The sequence below is a fragment of the Gossypium hirsutum genome, chromosome A05, assembly GCF_007990345.1.
Source record: "Gossypium hirsutum isolate 1008001.06 chromosome A05, Gossypium_hirsutum_v2.1, whole genome shotgun sequence".
NCBI lineage: Eukaryota > Viridiplantae > Streptophyta > Magnoliopsida > Malvales > Malvaceae > Gossypium > Gossypium hirsutum.
This window is the reverse complement of record NC_053428.1, coordinates 100,743,180-100,764,900: the sequence shown is the minus strand read 5'-3', so window position 1 is coordinate 100,764,900 and position 21,721 is coordinate 100,743,180. Positions and strand designations below refer to the sequence as shown.

General features: G+C 33.0%; 1 protein-coding gene across 2 annotated transcripts; it reads right to left on the bottom strand.

Annotated features, from left to right (window-relative positions):
• Nucleotides 1-17,184: 17,184 nt before the first annotated feature.
• Nucleotides 17,185-18,878, bottom strand: LOC107959808 (quinohemoprotein alcohol dehydrogenase ADH IIB). 2 transcript variants are annotated; one of them, XM_016895964.2, is made up of 2 exons: nucleotides 18,351-18,878; nucleotides 17,185-17,721 (listed from the first exon to the last, which is right to left on the bottom strand). In XM_016895964.2, exons 1-2 carry the CDS (start codon nucleotides 18,360-18,362, stop codon nucleotides 17,263-17,265), a joined length of 471 nt encoding a protein of 156 aa, XP_016751453.1. In that variant the 5' UTR covers nucleotides 18,363-18,878; the 3' UTR covers nucleotides 17,185-17,262. The 2 variants fall into 2 exon arrangements, with proteins under 2 accessions (XP_016751453.1, XP_040970208.1); XM_041114274.1 differs by having other exon boundaries at nucleotides 17,812-18,726.
• Between the last annotated feature and the right edge of the window lie 2,843 nt (nucleotides 18,879-21,721).

Here is a 21,721-nt window from a genome sequence, read left to right as displayed (position 1 = left end):
CCTTTTATATACAAATACCATTTGGGATAAATTTCAAGATTACATGTCAACTTTTAGTTTAATGTACAATATTATATATGAACTTTGATTCTGAACAATTTTATAAATAAAATATTAATTTAATTAATTTTTTTATAAAAAAAATAACATAATTATTGATATAACACTATTTTAAGAATACATATTGCAATACAAAGATTCATATATATGTAATATAAAAGTAAATTGAAGTATTTATTCCTTTAAATTTGAACATTTGAATAAAACTAAAGTTTCATGTATACCTTTAAAACGTAATTAAAGTTTTATGTGTATAACTACATTGAAATAATATTATTATATCAAATTTCGCATGGAATTAAAGTTCATGTAAAAGAACATTGTAACAGCTTGATTTTAGTGAAATCAGAATAGTAATTTGGGGACAACAAATCCGAAGTCAAAAAAGTTATTTTATTATTATTTTATTTCCTACAGAATGATAGTAGTACCGTATAAAAAATTCGTTAAGAAATTTTACCGTTTATATGTTCAATCTGATAAAAAGGACTAAATCGTGTAAAGTGAAAAAGTTGAATTCTAATAGCTAAAGGTATTAAATAGCTATAGAACTTTAAATTAGAAGTCCTTATATGATAATTAGACCATTAGAGTTGATAGTGGATTTAAATGGTTTGACATTATTGAAATTTGAATAAATTTTTAAGGTAAAATTTGGTAATTAGTAATTAAAGTTATAATAAATAAAACAAAACAAATTATCATCTTCTTCCATCCTTTTTCAACCGAAAATAGAAGAAAAGAGTAGCCATTGTTGAAGCTACATTTGGCCATCCTTATATTCTCAATTAGGTATGCATTTTTGTCCTTTTTTTTTTGTGATTTCTATGTTTTTAGGATTGTAGTAGCTTAATCTAGCTAGCCCGGGGACTAATTGTGAAAATTTTAAACTATTAGGGTTTTTCCATTGATGCATGTACATGAGTTTTGAAGTTTGATGATAGAAAATGGATGATTGTTGTTAGATAAACAACTTTTGTAAAGGGATTTTTGGTAAAATTGTCAAATAGGGACTCAATTGAAAAATAGAAAATATTACATGGTGAAATTGTGAAATAAATGTAATATAGAGCATTATGGGACCTAATTGATATTCGGCCATTGTGGGTTATGGTAGAATTTCATGAATTTCCATTTTTATGAGCTAGGGACTAATTTGCAAAGAAATTAAAAGTATAGGGGAAAAATAATATTTTTTCCAAAATATGACTTTGGGCTAAATTGAATAAGTTATATATTAAATTGAGTTAAATTTATCCGAATCAAGTCAAACCTCGTACAGAGTTAGATCGAGGCAAAAAGAAAGTCTAGGATTATTCGCCTTAGTATCTACATATACTTATTGAGGTAAGTTCGTGTGATTAAATTGTGATTATGTGTTTTATTTTGAAATATGCATGAATTGTAAATTTGCTACATGTATACACGGTTGCATATCCAACTACATACGACTACCGAGCCCCGTTTAAACCTTAGAAATTCGTAGGATACAAATGACATGTGATTAAGGTTTACATGATTCGGGTACTAGTCCTGACCATCCTACCAATGGCCGAAGTCCTGCATGTCTTACGGATACTCCACAGCTCGTGTGAGTAGTATCATGTAGCTATGTTCTGACCCACAGCTCATGAAAGCATACCGATTTACAGCTCGTGAGAGCATACCGATCTACAGCTCGAGTAACCATATCGATTCACAGCTCGTATGACCATACATGTACAGGATTTAATCGATTACAATTATATAAGTTAGCACACTATGTGTGAGCTATCCTGGGTATCCAACAATATTCTAAATGGTTTAATGGGCAATATTCTGATACAAATTGGTAAGAGTTCAATACAGACTATTACAGCCATACATATGAATTACATGGAAATGTTATTACATGTTATATGGAAAATGGAATTGGATGACACAAGTATATGAAATTAATCATTTGATGTGCTCATCCATGATTATTGGTTTATATATGTATTTACATGGCTAACATGGTTGATGTAAATGTGCTTAGGCATATGGCTAAATTATGTTGGGATATGATATGTTTACTTACCTATTATGTGACTAAATGGTAAGTTTTATTATGTATTATATAAACTTACTAAGCTTAAATGCTTACTCTATGTTATTTTTCGTGTTTTATAGTGAATCAGAAGCTTGTTCAGGTTGGAAGCTTGTCGGAGCTATATCACACTATCCATCGACCCTTTTGATACATTCGGTTGTTTAATTTTGGTTATAATGACATGTATATGTATTTTGGTTAATGTTGGCCATATATTTTGGTGGTTGTTTTGGCCATTTAACTTGGCTTGTGATATGGCATTTTGTTGATAAAATGGTATAGATTGGTATGTTTATAAGTAGATGTAAAAATGGTTGAATGATGAAAGATGAAATGATAGTTGAATGTGCATATTGTATAAGTCTTGCAACTTGTTGCAAATTGGTACTTTGATATGCATGATCTAATTGGTTATTTGATGCTAGTTATAGAATGGCATTTTGGTATCAAATGGTTGTGTTTTGGTAAGTAAATTACATGGTATGTATTGATGTAAATAAACATACAAGTTAGTTGATTATTTGGTCAAATTGAATACATGGTTAGACATGTTTATAAATTGTCATTTGAGGTGCCTAAGGGCATATTGGTTGGATAATATTATACCATATGTTTATGGCTTGTTTAAGCTTGATTTGGATACCTTGTTATGGCTTGTAAATATATACAATGTTGATTATAGGTACATGCCTAATTGGGTGAGAAAAATGGCTTGTAAAATGGTCTATTTTCGTCTACACCGGTGTGTGTCTCAGCTATGTGTGACACACAGCTAGATGACACGGCCGTGTGTCCCTTGTAGCTTTTAAAGGGATGCAAGTCAAGTTGTTACGCGGCTTAGCACACAGGCGTGGAGCTTGGCCGTGTGACCCAAGTTAGTGAGTTACACGGGTACGGCCACGAGCTGGGACACAGTCGTGTGTCCCTATTTTGAATGCCCACACGGCCAAAGACATGGGTGTGTCTATTAACCATGTGAACCACATAGCCTGAGACACGGGTGTGTCTCTTAACCGTGTGAGTCATACTTTCGTGTGACCCCTACAGTGTTGAAAATTTTCAATGTTTTCTGGAAAATTTTCTAAGTTTTCGATTTATTCCTGACTTGTTTCTAATGCATATTTAGGGTCTCGAGGGCTCGTTTAAGGGAAAATATGTATGATTTGACTTGATTTTAATGTTTATTGCTATGATATGAAATTTTTTAAATTTATGTCCGTTTGAATTGTAAACTTCGATAATGCTCCGTGACCCTGTTCTAGCAACGGATAAGGGTTAGGGGTGTTACAAATACACCTTACATTGGAATCCTGATCGACGCCCCTCACGATCAAAGCTGGTCCGATACACCTAAAACGGATCCTTCAAATGATATCTATACATGATTTAATAATTGATTTCAAGATTCGTCAAGATTATCGAAAGATTCGACAAGAACCGAGAAAATTTGTGTAATCGGATTATAAGGTTAACGTGGATAGGAGTTCTACAAAAATTTGAGTTTAAACACTGGGGTTGAGGTGTACTACCCGAACTTGGATGAAAAGGACCGAATGGTATTAATGGCATAATCGACAATCGGTAGGAAAAACGATTCAATCTGGAATTTATTTTTGATTCAAAAATCAAAATAATTTTAGCGACAAAATGAAAATATGATGTTAAGAAAAGAGAGAGAAAAAGAAAAGAAGAAGTTATAGAGAATAGAGGGAATAATTCTACTTGGAATGAAAAATAAATCAAAATTCTAATGTAATTAGGAAAAGGAGAACTAAATACCTATGATTTTCAAACTTTTAAAGGGATGTATGGTAATTTACCCTTGCAACCGAAAATAAAAAGAAATAGATGGAAATGGAGTGTTCAAACTCAAGTATGTAAGGGGGAGGAGTGGCATGTTAACCATTAGGCCTAAGAGTTATTTCTTGTTTTATTTTTACTCCAAACAATATTTATTTTAGTATATTTTTATCATAAATTGCTGAAAAAAAATTTTAAAAAGAGAGAGAATAGTGAGTTTAACCTAAACTCTATAAGGAGTACATTAACTATTTAACCATCAAGCCTATTCAATTTCTTAGTTAATTGTTTCAATTAACCCCTTATATTTTGGGGGCGTGACAATCTCGTTTAGTTCCATTGATATCGATACTTAGCATCATTGGGGCCTCTCCAAAATTGGCATTTGGGATTGGACCAAGAGACAGTTCGGGTTGGAAAGATTGTTGTAGGAAAAGAACTAGACATTATATCCCCCTAGTTGAAGATACCATTTGATCGCAACAATTTCCAAATTAAAAGTTAGGATTGAATTTGAGTGATTTAACACTAAACAGTAGCATTTGAGACACGAAAAACATCCACAATTCATCGAAATGCCAAAAAAAAAATCAAACAATATATCTCCACCACAAAATCATCTTGCCTACAACAAAGACTAAAACACATCCCTCAAAGTTGAACTGCACCAATAATCCAAAAATGTCATCAATATCCAACACAGAGATTCAAATCAACAAAGAAAAAATCACAATCCAGAATTCAACGTAGAACAACCAAAATAACACCACACACAATCAATTGAACCAAATACAAAGACCACTACAAACCTCACAATCCACATTCTCTCTTTCAATCTAAGAGATACCACCACAAACTTTGATCCAAAAGCAATGAACAAATATAAAAATGAACAATAAAAAAAATCTATCTTCATCACTCATAAAATCATGGAACCACAACAAAAATTAAAATCACACCTTCGCTAAAGAATGGAACTTAGGTTTAGCTAGCGTCATCATTACGAACATAACAACTTCACTTTATGAAACATGAAAAGACATCTTACAGCTTTAAATTTTACTAGTAAATCTATCCATTTCAAGTTGAACCAATTCATCAATAACTTCCTCATCATGTCCGCCTGCCTTAAGACCTAACATTTTACCTAGTTATCAAGCTTTTATAGCCTCTTTTAAAATTGCTTTCCTACGAGTCTTGAAATCGGAATTCGAAAGTGATTCATTAGCAAATTTCTCTAACGATGCAGTACAAGCCAATAATCTAGGATTACCCTTTCTTAGTCTACCTCGTCTCTTTTTCATTGTCGCATCTTCTTTTCCGCTCCTTAATCTGACAATTTCATCATCTTCAAAATCATAGATGCTTCTCATTTCCTATTATTGCCCATGATTCGCTCCAAATTTCCAGAATCGCTTTAGTAAAATTAAGCATGTCATGTTATAATATAAATATTAAATATTATATTTAGTAAACCTTTTAAAAAATAAAAATATATTTAATTATTAAATATTAAATAAAAAGATAATATGGATAGGGATCAAATTATTTATTTATTGCAAAAAGTGAAATTGAACTTAATAATAATATATTATTGTGATGGTCAATTTATCATAATATGCTGAAAACGTTTTAGATTTGAGCATCTACGTTGAAATTTTTGAAATTTACAAAAATATTTTTTTTAGAAATAAATGAAAACATATCCTACAAGGCACGTTTTCTAGAGAGATAAATGAAAATGCATCCTACATTACGCATTTTTTCTTTGTTGAAAATTATTTTTCCTATTTTCTTTTTTATTGTGATTGAAAATTAGAAGTTTATAGATTTATTTTTTTTCTATGTTTGAGATAGACATTGTTATATTTTTAAGGTATGTTTGAATTTACAGTAATACTGTAGAGCTCGATGACCTACAAATTCAATCTTCCATGTGAGTATGGAGTCAACTCCTAAGAAGCTAGACCACATTGCAACTCATGGTCCTAATTGATAATGATTATACGGTCCCTAATTGAAGTGTAACTAGGGCTTCAAATTTACTAAGGTTATGTTATCAAGGGATGAAGCATAAATGGGGCCCTAGTTGACAATGCTTATGTGGCCATGACAACGAGTTTCACCTCATCAGAGGATAATGCTTTACAAAACCTATACAGAAGTCAAAGAAGAAAAACACACGAGCCTTTTAGTATAATCAAGTAATTTATTTTATCCATCATCACCAAAGGTGGTGAGCCCGTTACTATAACCTATGATAGAGTTTAAGGCAACAAGATTTTTGATGGGGACGAGTTATTATGCGGTGTAGAAAATATGAAATGTGAAGCAACCATTATCGCCCCAATTCGCTTGTCATCTTTTCTGCACTACAGAATAACTTGTCCCTGTCGGAAATATTGTTGCCCCCAACTCTATCAAATGTTTTAGTAACATGGTCACTGCCTTTGGTGGAGATGAACAAAATCTATTACTTAATTATACTGAAAGGCCTCTATGTTTTTCCTCTTTTACTTCTGTATGGGTTTTATAAATCATCCTCCTCCGATAAGGTGAAACTCGTTGCCATGCCTACATAACCACTTTCATATAGGGCCTCAGTTGTGCTCCATCCTTTGACAGTATAATCTTTGTAAACTTGAAGCCCTAGTTACACTTCAACCCGAGATCGTATAATCACTGTCAACTTGGACCTCGAGTTACAATGCAATCTCGACTTCTCAGGTGATGGCTCCATACTCACACGATAGGTGAAAATTATAGGTTGCCGATCTCCACGACCTCACCGTGAACCCAAACACAACTTAAAACTATGGCTATGTCTCCTTCCAAAAAAAGAGAAATAAATATTTAAACCCAAAAATTTCAACACGTAAGAAAAAAAACAATTTAAAGGAGACAGAGATATAATGGAGTAGGGGGATGGAAATAACCATTTATATAGAGGATAGGCAAGGGTAAAAATAAAATAAATTTTCAATTTTATCTTGAGAATCTCGGGTTGCAGTATATGAAATTTATTCCGAGAACCCCAGGTTGCAGTGAGCTCAAGGGCTAAAATTTAGTGTTAGGGTTGAAAAATCTAAAAAGAAAACACTCTCTGCAAGAACACGCATTGTGAAAAGCGTTTTCACTGCCATGTCAGATGAAAAAAACGTCCTGCAATGAGCATTTTCTCTCTAGGTGTTTCAGCCTTAACCTTAACTTTCAGCTTCTACCTCTAAAACCCCATTGTAACACAAGATTCTCAGGATAAATGATTGTATTGGTGCCTTGTTAAAAACGCCCCTATGGTGAGCGTTTTCTTCCCCACCATTTTCAACTTCAGACAATGTAACTTGGGAATCTTGGGATAAAATTGTAGAACATGTTTTTTTTCCTTGCTGAAAACTCTTTATATGGGTAGCATTTTTCCCCCCACCATTTTCAGCTTTAACTAAGTACCTCAAAACCTGTGATGTCGAAGCAACAAGTGTTAAACATGGGATTATTTAATGTGCCTCGGGGTATTGTTCTCTATAAAATAAACTCAATACATTCCCCTGAGTTTCCATACCCACCTTTTGAGAAGATTGTTTCCATAAGGATACTTGGCATTAAGAGGAGAGGGTCGTCGTTAAAAACTTGAATTTCGATATAGTTTTCCAAGCAAAGGTAATTCATTAAATTACGTGTAAGTTTTTTTTTTTAATTTGGGTGATGATAACTATATTTTTACTATTTTCCTAGTTTTAAACTTGTAGAATAGGATATTTGGATCAAAATGAGTAGACAAATTAGAGTTGTTATCCATTAGTATGGTCAAATTTGTGAGACCGAAATTGGGCTCATTTTTTTATCAACCCAATTTGAAGATTTGGCCTTCAACTAGAGTATAACTTTAAAAGAGATTCGATCAAAGTCTAGCTAGAAAGTGGGGATTTGGAGAAGAATGTTTTTGCTTGAAATGTAGATATCTAATGTCATTGAACCTCACTAAATATGGCATATTTGAGATTGCAGGGACATTGAACTAAAGACAATGTTGAATCCCATTGCTCTAGTGGGAATACTGTACTAGAGTTATATACCCACTTTGTCGATGTTGACAAAGGTGGCTTGAGCTTGATTACATTGCGTCCGCCAAATTCCACCTCAGATCAAGAAGTAGAAAGTCCCACCACATGATTGTGCGGTAGGTTCACATTATTGTTCTAAAGCTCCTACTAGGACACCCTAAAATCATCATCAATGGCAAGGCATTCATTGGTTTCACCTTTCATTACAATTTCGAGGGATAGTCAAGCGTATTTGGTCACTGGGCCTATGATACGCCTGCACGACATTTTAAAAGTGCCTTTAATTTCAACTTCAACATGTCGATGTTCAACCCCGGTAACATTTACACGGGTACGCCATCAAGTTACTTTGGTGGGCCAAACAAAAGTAATTTTGGGATTAACATCATATTTACAAAAATGGATGATCTACTATTAACAACCTCAATTGGCAAAGGCACATCCAACCCTAAACATGCAACTAGGGTTGATAACAAAGAGGGATTGGTGGAGGAAGAGAATAAAGAGAGGCCTGAAACTAATAATGACCCAATATAAGGGTTCAGATAAAGAAATTACAGTAATTTTAGAATTGGATCTCATTCTTACTGAACCAGAAGATGATAGTTCTGAAGGGGAAGCTTTGGGCATTGCTTGATAGGATGATTCGGGTTTCATGGCTTACACACCTCTACCTCACATGTGTAATATTGATCTTGCTGCTGAAGGCGGCTTAAAATTCCCAGACCTCCCTCATAAAAGACCAAGGCATGTGAGTTAGTCAACATTTTTCAATGACTTAGAAGCTAGAATGGTGTTTGCCTCCAAAGATACTTTTATAGCTACAGTCAAACAGTATAGCATACAACATGTGGTAAAATTCAATGTTACATGCTTCCGATCCAAGAAATATGAGGCAAAGTATGCAATGTGGGGAACAAGATGTCCATGGAAAATTATGGCATCTGTGAGGAAGAAGTTAGCGTTCTAGACGACCAGGAAGTATACCACTCCATATACATGTGTTGTTGTAGGTATGTACCATGGTTAACAACATTGATCTGAATTCTAACCTTTATTCGACATTGTATTATGTATGGTGACCCAATTTATTATTTTTTAGGGATGTCAAACGATCATCTAGAATTGGATTCGAACATGATATTTGACTTTATATTACCCAAGGTGAACGCGAGTCTTATGATTTTGATCCAAGTTTTGATCGCACACATCCATAGCGAGTTCGATTACACCATTTCCTAACATAAGGCAAGATTGGCAAAACAGAAGGTGTTAGAGAAGATGCATAGTGGGTGGGAGAAATCTTATAATGATTTGTGGTAATTGTGTTAAGTACTGGAACGGTACATACCAGGTTCCGTAACTGACTTCAAACGAAGCATGTTGATCTGTCACAATTCGTTGTGGTAGATTAAACTTCTTTCTATACTTAATGAGCTAGTTAGAAAGTAATAATTAGTTATGTTTTTATTTAGTTTTCACCTTAAGCACTTAGGTAATAAAATAAGAAATTCAGGCATTTTATATGACTTTGTGGGCTAAAGTAGGCCCTAAAGAAAATGAAACTATCATTATTTTATGAATTGGAAAGAAGATTAAATATCTAAGGTTTTCACATTTTAAGGGGCTGATTTAGAAAATAAACCATTTTGCCAAAATTGGGGAAAAATAAGGGAGAGTGGCATGGACAGAACTCGAAACAATGGGCAAATATGCTAAGGCCTTACCACTTGGGTTGTTGCCCATACTTAGTCATTTCCTATCGTATTTAATATATATACTAGCTTGGTTTTGTTCATTGGTTGCTGAAAAATAAAAGAGTGAGGCTTGAACCTTAACTCTCTAGGGAGTTTACTAAGCTCTCTACCACCTAGATTAAGGCTCATTTATTGATGACTTTATTAATTCTAACCCTATGATTTTTGGGGTGTTACAGTTCTCCCTTAAAGAAATTTCATCCTCAAAATTTTCCTAGCTCAAATAGGTGAGAATATTCTTGACAAAATGTGCCTTCTGTTTCCCATGCGGCCTTCTCAAGTCTATGGTTTTGCCACGGTACCTTAACAAGAGGAATTTGCTTCCTTCTCAGAACCTTTACATCATGCTCTAAGATTTGCATAGGTTCTTCTTCAAATGAGAAATATGGTTGTACCTTGATCTCTTTGATTGGGACGATGTGCAAAGGGTCATATTGATAACGTCTCAACATGGAAACGTGAAAGATGTCATGAATTCAATCCAGTTCGGGAGGTAACTGGAGTTGATAAGCAACTAGACTAACTCTTTTGAGGATTCAGTAAGGTCCTATGAACAGTGGATTTAACTTACCCTTTCCACCAAACCTTAACATCTTTTGTCATGGGGACACTTTCAAAAAGACTTGATCATTGACACTGTACTCAATGTCTTTTGTCTACTGAAAGTCACTTTTACCTAGTTCGGTCCAACATAAAGGAGTTCGGTATTTGTGTCCATATAATGCCTCATAAGGTGCCATTTGAATGCTTGATTGGAAGTTATTATTATAGGAAAATTCGACTAAGAGTAAATGTTGTTCCCAACTACCTTAAAATTCAATGATATAGCTTCTTAACATATCTTACAATATTTGTATAACCTTCTCGGCTTGTCTGTTAGACTACGGATAGAAAACAGTGCTAACATCTAATTGAGTTCCAACAATCTTGCAACTTCTTCCAAAAATTGAGACATAAGATATGGATCTCGATCTGGGATAATCAACATGGGCACTCCATGTAACCTCACTATCTCTAAGATGTATAAATTAACCAGCTTCTATAATGAATAATCCTTGCGGACAAGTAAAAAGTGTGCTGCCCTAGTTAACCGGTCTATAATCACCGAAATTGAATCTTTCTTAGTGGATGTTAAGGGTAACCGACTGAAAATGTCCATTATTTGCTCTCACTTCCACTGTGGTATTTTAGTAGGTTGCAACAACCTAGAAGGAGGATGACGCTCAGCTTTTACTTTTGACAAGTTAGACATTTGGCCAATAAATTAATTACATCATGTTTCAATCTCGGTCACCAATACAACTCTTTCACACCCCGATACATCTTGTTTCCTCCAGGACGCATAGTATAATGGCTAGTATGTGTTTCCTGAAGTATGGATCGTCTTAACTCATCATCATTCGGCAAACAAAACCTCCCTCGAAAACATAAGATACCATCATCATTAAACCTGAAATCCTCAGTCTTTCCCTCTTGTACTTGCTAAATTCGGGGTGATAGGGTTATCTCTAAGGGTTTTTTAGCTTTGATTTCATCGGGTAAGGTGGGCTTTACTTGCAATTCTACTAGAAAGCCTCAATCATCCACTAAACTCAACCTAGCAAACATTTCCCTTAAATTCGTCAGCTGCCTTCGGTTTAAGGCGTCTACAACAACATTAACTTTCCAAAATGGTAATCAATCACACAATCATAATCTTTTAACAGTTTCAACCACCTTCGTTGTCTAAGGTTCAATTCTTTTTGGGTGAGAAGGTATTTAAGATTTTTATTATCAATATAGATGTAAAATTTCTAACCATACAAGTAGTTTCTCCATATCTTTAGTGCAAAAACTATTGCAACCAACTCTAACTCATGAGTCGGGTAATTGCACTCATGTTGCTTTAACTGCCTTGACACATAAGCCACTACTTTACCACCTTGCATCAACACACAACCAAGGCTGGTATAGGATGCATCACTGTACACCACATAATCTTTCCCTAATTCAGGTTGAATTAAAATAAGAGCTTGGGTTAAAATTACTTTAAGCTTTTCAAAACTATTTGTTTTTCTTCCGCCCACTTAAATGGAGCATCTTTTCTCAATGACTTAGTTAGGGGTGTAGTTATCAAGGAAAACCATTCAACATATCTATGGTAATACTCAACCAAACCTTGAAAACTATGAATTTCAAAAATATTTTTGGGTGGTTTCCATTCAAGGATCATTTTTATTTTCTCCAGATCTACCCAAATACCCTCTGCAGATACCACATGACCCAGAAACATAACCTTTTTAAGTATGAATTCACATTTACTCAACTTGGCATAAAGCTTCTTTTCACAGAAGATTTGTAGGACCTTCTTAAGGTGCTTATCATGCTTAAGTTTGGTTTTGGAATAAACTAGGAGATCATCAATAAACACCACAACAAACTAATCAATGAAGGGTTGTAACACTTATTTCATTAGGTTCATGAACGCGACAGGAGTGTTGGTTAAGCCGAATGGAATTACAAGGAATTCATAGTGGTCGTAATAGTTCTAAAAGTAGTTTTTGGTACATCTGCCTCATTTACTCTAAGTTGGTAATACCCAGACCTTAAATCTATTTTGAAAAATACAGTTGCACGTCTAAATTGGTCGAATAGATCATCTATCCTAACCAGAGGATATTTATTTTTAATGGTTAACTTGTTAAGCTGTCGTTAATCTATACATAACCTAAGGAAACCATCATTCTTTTTCATGAACAGGACCGAAACTATCCTTGGAAACACGCTGAGCCTAATACACCCATGATCCAAAAGTTCCTGAAGTTGGATTTTTAGTTCTTGTAATTCTTTTGGTGTTGTACGGTAATGAGCAATAGATACTGAAGCGGTACAATATAGAATTAATGATAAAGATACCTACTATGACATCAGACGCATCCCTCTCTTCACAACCCTAACAACATAAACTAAGGTAGGTTGTCTTACTTTAGTTTGATTTGCTTTGGTAGCTACATTATTTACGGCCCGTTCTGCCCACAGCCCCTCAGAGGTAATTGGTCCGCTATCTGGTTTTGGGCCTGATTTTGGACCAGAGCTTGCATCTGCTCAGTTCTGTTTAGTCAACCTACAATTGAAACAAGCACCCAACTTTCTCCGGCACTCACCTAGATGACATTTAGCACAATGCACACAATAGTTGGCCTTATCTCCTAATTTAGCCATAATTATCCCTTGTTGTAGTTTACCCACTCTGGTTCATTTCGCAGAATGAAAGTTTAAACTAGAGGAACCAGAATCTCTTTTAGACGAAACTTTGTTTTTTCCCGTTGTTCACGATTCACCAGCTTGATCTCTTCTAAGATTTTGGCATTCTCCACTAGGGTTTCAAACATCTATTCCTAGTGGAGCAACTTGAATTTTGAGGTCAAAACGTAGCCCATTTTTGAACCTCACACACTTGTCTTGTTCTGTAGCTACTATCCCTTGGGCATAATAGCTGAGCCTTAAAAATTCAGCCTCATACTCTACTACGATCTTATCACCTTGCTTCAGCTCGATAAACTTAAGCCTATGGGCCTCTATATACATTGTTCCCACATATTTCTTCTGGAATGCCTTGTAAAAATATTCCCAGTTAATATGGTCAGTCTGCGTGCCCCAAACGGCAGACTGCCACCAATGATAAGGCTATTCCCTAAGTAAGGACACAGTGTCCTTCAACTTCTATTCTAGAGTATAGTCTAAATCCTCCCGAATTCTCTCTGTCGACTGCATCCAATAATCAGCGACTATGGGAGTTGTACCAACATTTCCCTTAAATGTTTCCACCCTATTTAACTGGAGTCTCTGTACAATAGATCCAAGGCTTTTTTTATCTCGATTGGGCTCCAACAAACCTTTGTAAGACCCTCAGCATCACCTGTATCACATCATCATCATTATTCTTATAGCCTCTGCCAACATTGGTCGTAGAGTTTTCGATATACTCCTCCTCAAATATTAGGTCTTCGCCCTGAACAGTGCGTGGCTCTACAGGTGCAGCCCTACGAGGCCTACCCTTTCCACGTCTACCTTGAGTGTTAACAGTTTCACAAAAATCTAAGTAGTTTAAGTATATCTACAATTTTCATACAAAAATTAGAACATTAGTTTTTATTCATAATCTAAACTTTTATTGTATATCCAATGTTTTAACAATAGCTAAAGTAAGACCGACACTAGAGTCTTGAATTTGATTTCCTACAAAAAAATCAATTTTTCAAAAGAATTTTGTGATATGATTTTACCCAAAATGCCCTTTTAATACATGCATGCATGCAATTTATTCAAATTTCTATGGTCTAAACTTAGAAAATATTAGGCTCTAATACAACCAAATGTAACCCCCAATCCAGCTTAGATGATAGACTCGAATTTGGAAGATTACATTAGTCACCGAAGTGACTCAGAGAACTATTGCAATTTTGAAAACAGACATTTTAAAATATTTGTATAATTTAGAAAACTTAGTTATTGGTTAATTATGCCTTAAATTATAATTACAGTATAGCATTAGAATATAATAGTTACTAATTTTCTTTTAAATAAAAACTAGGGTTCATGCATAATTTCTTTAATAACTAAATATTCTAAACTTAGATGTCATGTCACTATTTCAAAATAAAATAATATTGTTCTTAAATAAAAATAAAATACCAAGTAAAACTAAAACATTTAAAGTAAATTCGAAGCTGAGACCTTTCGATTGCCATACCCGCGTCCTAACTTGGTGGGTTATCTGAAAAGATGGAAAATAAATGGGAGTGAGCTATGAAGCTCAGTATGAGTTCCATCATAAGATAAACAAAACAACCGATAAACATATTAAATCAAATCATATAGCTTAAATCACATCTTAGCAAATTTAGAATATTGGATTAACATAACAATTTTCACAACGTATAAACAAATACACATACACCATATCATATCAGAATTTTCAGAATTTCAAGCACATGCTTTACGGATGCAAACGGATTCCGTATAACAGATAAAATCCTACCCCACCACTACACACCATACAAGTTCCCTAGAACTCATCCATCCCTACACATCAGATTATGGATGAACCACCAAATGTTAAGAGTTAATACGCTGTCAGATAGTTGTGAATGCACAACTTTATTGCAAATAAAAATTGAAATAATGGGTGGCAAACCACAAAATTTGCAGTTTAATATGCTGCCAAATGGTTATGAATACACAACATGTTAGCAGATGAAAGTTTCCAGATAATATGTGGATGAACCACTAGATTTGTATATTTATAGTCTGCTAGAACTTCCTCATTTCAAAATGTCACATCCCATGCAAAAATTCAAACATGCTTATAATAGATTATAATAGAAAGGGTGATCATGCCTATAAGTAACAAAATATGGTAGTAATATTTTCAACTATTCAATATAGAAGCAAAAACACATGCTTTTCAAATATTCAGTTTAGTAATTTCATAAGGCATGTTATACGAAAATCATAAGTACAGATACAATAACATAATTATTCACAATTCATGCAATTATATATATATGTATGTGATATTAATTCATTCAATTATATTATGGAACCATGCATTGTTCATGTTATCAGGGACTTGTTTGCTTAAATCAAACCATAAAAATAGTTCGGGAATCAACTAGGAACTAATTCGAATAAATCATAAAATTTTGAGTTAAAATTGTAAGTTCTTGGTTTCAGGGGACACACGGTCGTCTGACCAGACCACGTGGGAAGCACTGGGCCATGTGGAAGGGTACACGACCATGTGAGAGACTATGGTCGTGTGGCATTCGAAACTTCAACCTACAACGATGACACAACCATGTAAGGGGTCCTAAGCCATGTAAGATGTGTAATCCTAGGGCTTCAAAAGTGGCGTGGCCATGTGTGAAGGAAAAAGTGAGAAAATATAGGGAAAAAGAAACTATATTTATATTATGATTTGGAAAGAAGATTAAATATCTAGGGTTTTCACACTTCAAGAGGCTAATTTGTCAAATAAACCATTCTATTGAAAAAGGGAAAAAAATAAGGGAGAGTGACATGGATAAAACTTGGAACAAGGGGTAAATATGCTAAGGTCTGCTAGCTATACTTGGCCAATTCCTACCACATTTAATACATATAATAACTTGGTTTTGTTTATTGGTTGTTGAAAAATAAAAGTGGAAGAATGAAAAGAGTGAGGCTTGAACCTTCGCTCTCTAAGGAGTTTACTAAGCTCTCTACCACCTAAATTAAGTCTCATTTCTTAATGACTTTATTAATTCTAAAATTATGATTTCTGGGGTGTTACATTGGAGATACGGGTCGAATTGATTGACCTACAAACCAATACAGATTGGTTGAACCAAGCTAAAAAAATAATTGAACTGAGTTTCTTTATTTTTATTGGTTTTTTTTTATTTTTTTTAAATTTTAATAATTTAGACGATCAAATCGGAAGAACTAGTCAAACTAAGAACTAGTAGCTTGAACGATTCGACCATCAATCCTATTCTAAAGAAAGAAAAATAATATATATAAGATAAAATAATACTTTGTGTTTTTTACCCCATGTCAATTTTTAATTGATTATTTTTTTTATAAAAATGGACTTAATAGTTTAACTTACAATTGAACTAATAAAAATACCAACTTAAGGGAAAAAAAGTAATTTAGGCCACTTATAACCAAAAAAATGTTTAGGTACTAAAATGGGAAAAATGCATACTTTACTTACCTATTTATGGGTTAAGCTTCTTTTTTAAATGGGCTTAACGATTTAACTAACAGAGATACAGCCTTATGAGACAACAAGTAATTTAGGTACCACTTATAACCAAAAACAGTTTAGATACCAAGATGGGAAAAACGGTGTAGTTTAGTACCAATTTGTAAGCCAAACCTAAAAATATGTTAATATGGCTATATATAAAATTTTAATAAACGAAAATATACAAAATTATTACATATGAAATTAAAAATAATATAAATATATATTTTAAACTAAAAATTAATATAGGTAGACCTAAAATGAGTTTGGGTTAATCATTCACAAATATGGGCGAGCTTGGACAAAATTTTAGGCCCATATTTTGGGTCAAACCAAGTTTGGCCAAGTATAAAGTGTATTAATATCATACTTAAGTCCGACCTAAATCTAGACTAATTTGGCCCATCAACACCTTTATTTGTGTTAAAAAAGTTCAGGTATCAACTTGAAAAAAAAGTATAGTTTAGGTAATAATTTATGGGTCAATTTTTTTAAAAAAAAATATACTTAATGATTTGATTAAAAATTGGACTAACGGAGGTACTAACTTGAAAAAAAATAGGTACAACTTATGATCTAAAAAAAATTAAATACCAAGGTGAGAAAATGGTATAATTCAAGTTGTAATTTATAGGTTAAGCCAAAATTAAACAAAAAGTAATGTTGAATAACACATCACTATCTTTGTATAATTAAAAAGATAAACAAACCAATTAGGGCCCTTCACACCTATTGAAGCTTTTAGGTTACACAAAAGGCAAAAAGTGAGGTATCAGAAGAATAAGTTTGAACAAAAGCTTTTACATTAACCTTATATCCATTACCAACATAAATGCATCCATTGCTCACCGACATTCCATCATAAACAGTTGCACTAGTCTCATATGACCACAAAATTCTCCCATTTTTAGCATCAATGGCATATATTGGTCCTTGTTTATATGTTGAACCAACAAAAAGTACAGCATTTGCTATGGTGACAGGACTACAAACTCTAGAATTGCTCGGATCCACTATTGACCAGAGGATTTCAACGCTTTTAGCATCCATTGCCACCCATCCACTAGTAGTGATATTTGTTTGGGACGATATCAAAGTAAAATTCTTGAATAGCGAGTTGGCTAATTTGGTGTAGGCCCTCTTCTTATCCGTAGTCGCGCCCCAAGTGCCTCCTCCTCCTAGACCACCGGGTCCGACCTCCTATACATCCAAAGTGAAGGTTTAAAAGGAAAACGATGGATAGAAAAGGATACAATGAAGAAAAACTTATAGTAGACCAAATAAGGTCACCATTATCTCGATTTAGAGCCCATGCAAATCCACTTTTTTTTTACAGTAGACAATATTTTGCTTAGTTCCATTGACATCGATAATTGCTCAACTAGGAGATATTAAAAAATTTATCGCTTAGTTCATCATATGCTTGCTGAACCAAGAGATATCGAAAAAGTTATTTCATCGATTAAAACTAGTGTTTTCTAAACCAAACTGGAGATAGGGGTTGAATTGATATGTACAGGCCAATTTTGGGCCCAACCCCAGACCCAAATTACCCTCAACCCCTTTACAAAACCCATACACCCTCAGCCCAACTAACCTATTAAGCCCGTTTACCCACCACCTAACCCACTAAACCAACCGGCCCACTTATATGCCATCAGGCCCAATACAACAAAACCCACTAACCCACCTAAACCTAAGTAACCAAAACAGAAGCCCAACTTTAGACTTAGGGTTTCAGTTCCTGAAACCCTAACCTAACAGGCGCCGAACCTACCCCCACCTACCCTCTGCGCCCCCACACCACCGGTCACATCTGCCATGCTCACCTGCTCCGCCATTCACCCATCCCCTGCAAAGACCAAGACAGAAGACATGACAGAATAATAGAAAAAGTTTGTAAAAAGGGTTATAAAACCCGATTCAAAAAGCACTGTAAAGGGTTCGACAGTTTTGAAAACAAGAAAAAATAAGAAAACATTCTAAATCCTAAACAATAGCAATCTCCCCTCATCATTTAGATAAACAAAAAGCAGCCGAGCAATCCAGATCACAGAATCAGAAACTAAATCCTAAGGTGAATACCCTATTGTTTATTTTTTTGTTTTATTTTCGAATATTTTTTAAAACATTTATAAACAACTAAATAAAAAAACAGTATTTTAAGGCATAAAAAAAATAAAATAAAATAACTAAAAAAATCTAAAATTTTTACCTTTTTCTGGCCACCGTGTACGGTGGCCGGCGCTGGCACCGGCGAACTCGGCGACCGTCCGGTGACCGGTCCATGGCCGAGTTCCTCTCCCCCTCTCCCTCTTCTCTCATTCCCTCTTCTCCTTTTTTTCTTTTCCCCCGCTACAAATGAAATTTAAAAAAAAAATTGACTTTTATAGGCGTTTTGGTCCCCTCCGTTTAATAATAAAACGCACCGTTTTGGGCCCCGGGTCGGGTCGACCCTACCCGCTCCGACAGGATCCGCGTGTTTTTTAAAACGGAAGGGCTAATTTCTCTTTTAGCCCTTCCACTTTTCTAGGGTTTTACAATCAAGTTTTTTTAATTTTCAGTTTGGCACTATAATTTGTTTCACTTTTCAATTTGACCCCTCCGTGCTGCGCAGCGTTTTGGTAGTAGGGGATATTTTCTATTTTGGTCCATTCGGCTTGTTTGCGCGTGCAGTTTAGTCCTTTGCCATTTTTTTTTTAAAATTCGCCCTAAACTTTGTTCTTTAATTCGATTTAGCCCCTCTTTGTCAATTTACTGTTTTATTTTCGATTTATTTGTTTTCATATTTTGTTATTTATTAATTTTAATATTTATATTTATTATATTAAATGTACTCATTATATGTCTTAATGTATAATTTTATATATATGTATGCGCATGTAATATACTTATATAGTGTATTATATATAATTTTTATATATTATATATATGTGTTTTAAATATCATGTTATATATATATATATATTATGCATATGTATATTTTCAATATTATTAGTTATATTTACTTATAATCTTCCATGTATACATTTTGTATTGTCTCATGTACGTACTCTGAAATACTATCATATGTATATACATTTTTTACCGTATCGATTATATATTATTATGATTTTTTTTATTCTTACTATATTTATCATCAATATTAGTATATATTTCACTATATATGTATATATTTATGTGTATATAGTATTATTTTCGTATATTTCATTATATTATTTTTAAATAATTATATTATGTATATATTTGTAAATATCGTAATTCTCATATATTTTGTGTTATTTCATACATATGTCTTATATTATTTGTTATATATATATTTCTTTCACTAAATCATGTATATGTTGTTAAATACCATAATATTTATATGTATATATATGTATATTCTTTTTTTTTGTATTGTAGTATTTCATGTACATATTTTTTTATTATCTTATTTACTATTGTTGTTAATCTTAATATATGTTATATATATATGTATATATCTCTAGTATATATAAGTATATATTTATGTAATATTTCAATAGGTTTTATTCCCAATATGTATGTATCATATAAATATTTGAGTGTTATATTATATATATATATTTTCAATGTGTGTATATTTTTATATTGTATTACATTTTTATACGTCATATATAATTTTTCAAGCTATATTACATTTTACATATTATCATATAAATATATACATATATTATTATTATTTTTAACTACCTTATGCACATTATTTTTAACTTTACATTATGTATGTATTTCTCATGTTATTAGTTGTACATATATTTTTTATGTTACCTTATATACATATTATTATTTTATATTACTATTACTAAGTATATTTTGTATTCGTTCATGATTTGTCTTTAATTTTATTTCTTTTGCAAATGACATTGTTATTGTTATTCTAATGTTCTAGTATCTCATGCTAATATTTTTCATTCATAATGTCACCATTTGCATCATTGATTTATTTTAAATTCTTACTTTAGGAATATTTTTTCCTATGTTTTAATTAATTTCAAAAATAAGGTAACGTATCGATTTGACATTAAGTCATCGAATTTCATCGCTATGTTGGGTGAAACTCCATTGACTCGTGCTAAAACGGTATGTCCTTCTGAAAACCCGAAAAAACTAAAATTTCTCGTCTTTTCAATCAGATCACGACTAAACATTACATTGAACTCGTATTTTTGAAAATCTAGACAATACATGTTTATGGGATACCAATTTTTGGGCGTCGTGAGGGTGCTAATACCTTCCTCATGCGTAACCGACTCCCGAGCCCTACTTTTTCTCTGGATTTCGACGTAGACCCAAACTTAGCCTTCTTTTGTTTTTTTAAAAAATAATATAGATCTAATAGGTGTCCGATCACACCTATAAAAAAGGGATTGGTGGCGACTCCTTTTTATCTCAAAATTGAACCTCAGTTTTCAAACTTTTTCACTAGAATGCCACAATTAGCGACCAAACTAAAATTTTTTACATCGCTATATGATAGACTTGCAAGCCAATACAGGTTGGTTGAACCAAACTAAAAATAATTGAATCATATTTCTTTATTTTTTTTATTTTTTAACTTCTTATTTTTGTAAATTTTAATAATTTATACGATCGAACTAGAAGAACTGATCAAACTAAGAACTAATGACTTGAACGATTCTATCATTGGTCCTGTTCTAAAGAAAGAATATATATATAAGAGAAAATAATACTTTGTCTTTTTTACCCCTTGTCTATTCTTAATTGGTTATCTTTTTTATATAAAAATAGACTTAATAATTTAACCAACCATTGAACAAACAAAAGTACCAACTTAGGGAAAAAAGTAGTTTAGGCTACTTGTAACCAAAAAAATGTTACCAAAATAGGAAAAATGCATGCTTTAGATACCATTTTATGTTAAGCATTTAAAAAAAATGGGCTTAATGGTTTAATTGAGGTACCAAATTCAGATAAACAAAAAAGTAATTTAGGTACCACTTATGACAAAAAATAGTTTAGGTACCGAGATGGGAAAAAAGAGTGTAATTTAGGTACCAATTTGTGATTTAAGCATAAAAAAATGTCAAGATGACTATATATAAAATTTTAATAAATAAAAATATATAAATTTATTAAATATTAAATTAAAAATAATATAAATATATATTTTTAAATTAAAAATTAATATGGGTAGGCTTAAAATGAGCTTGGAGTA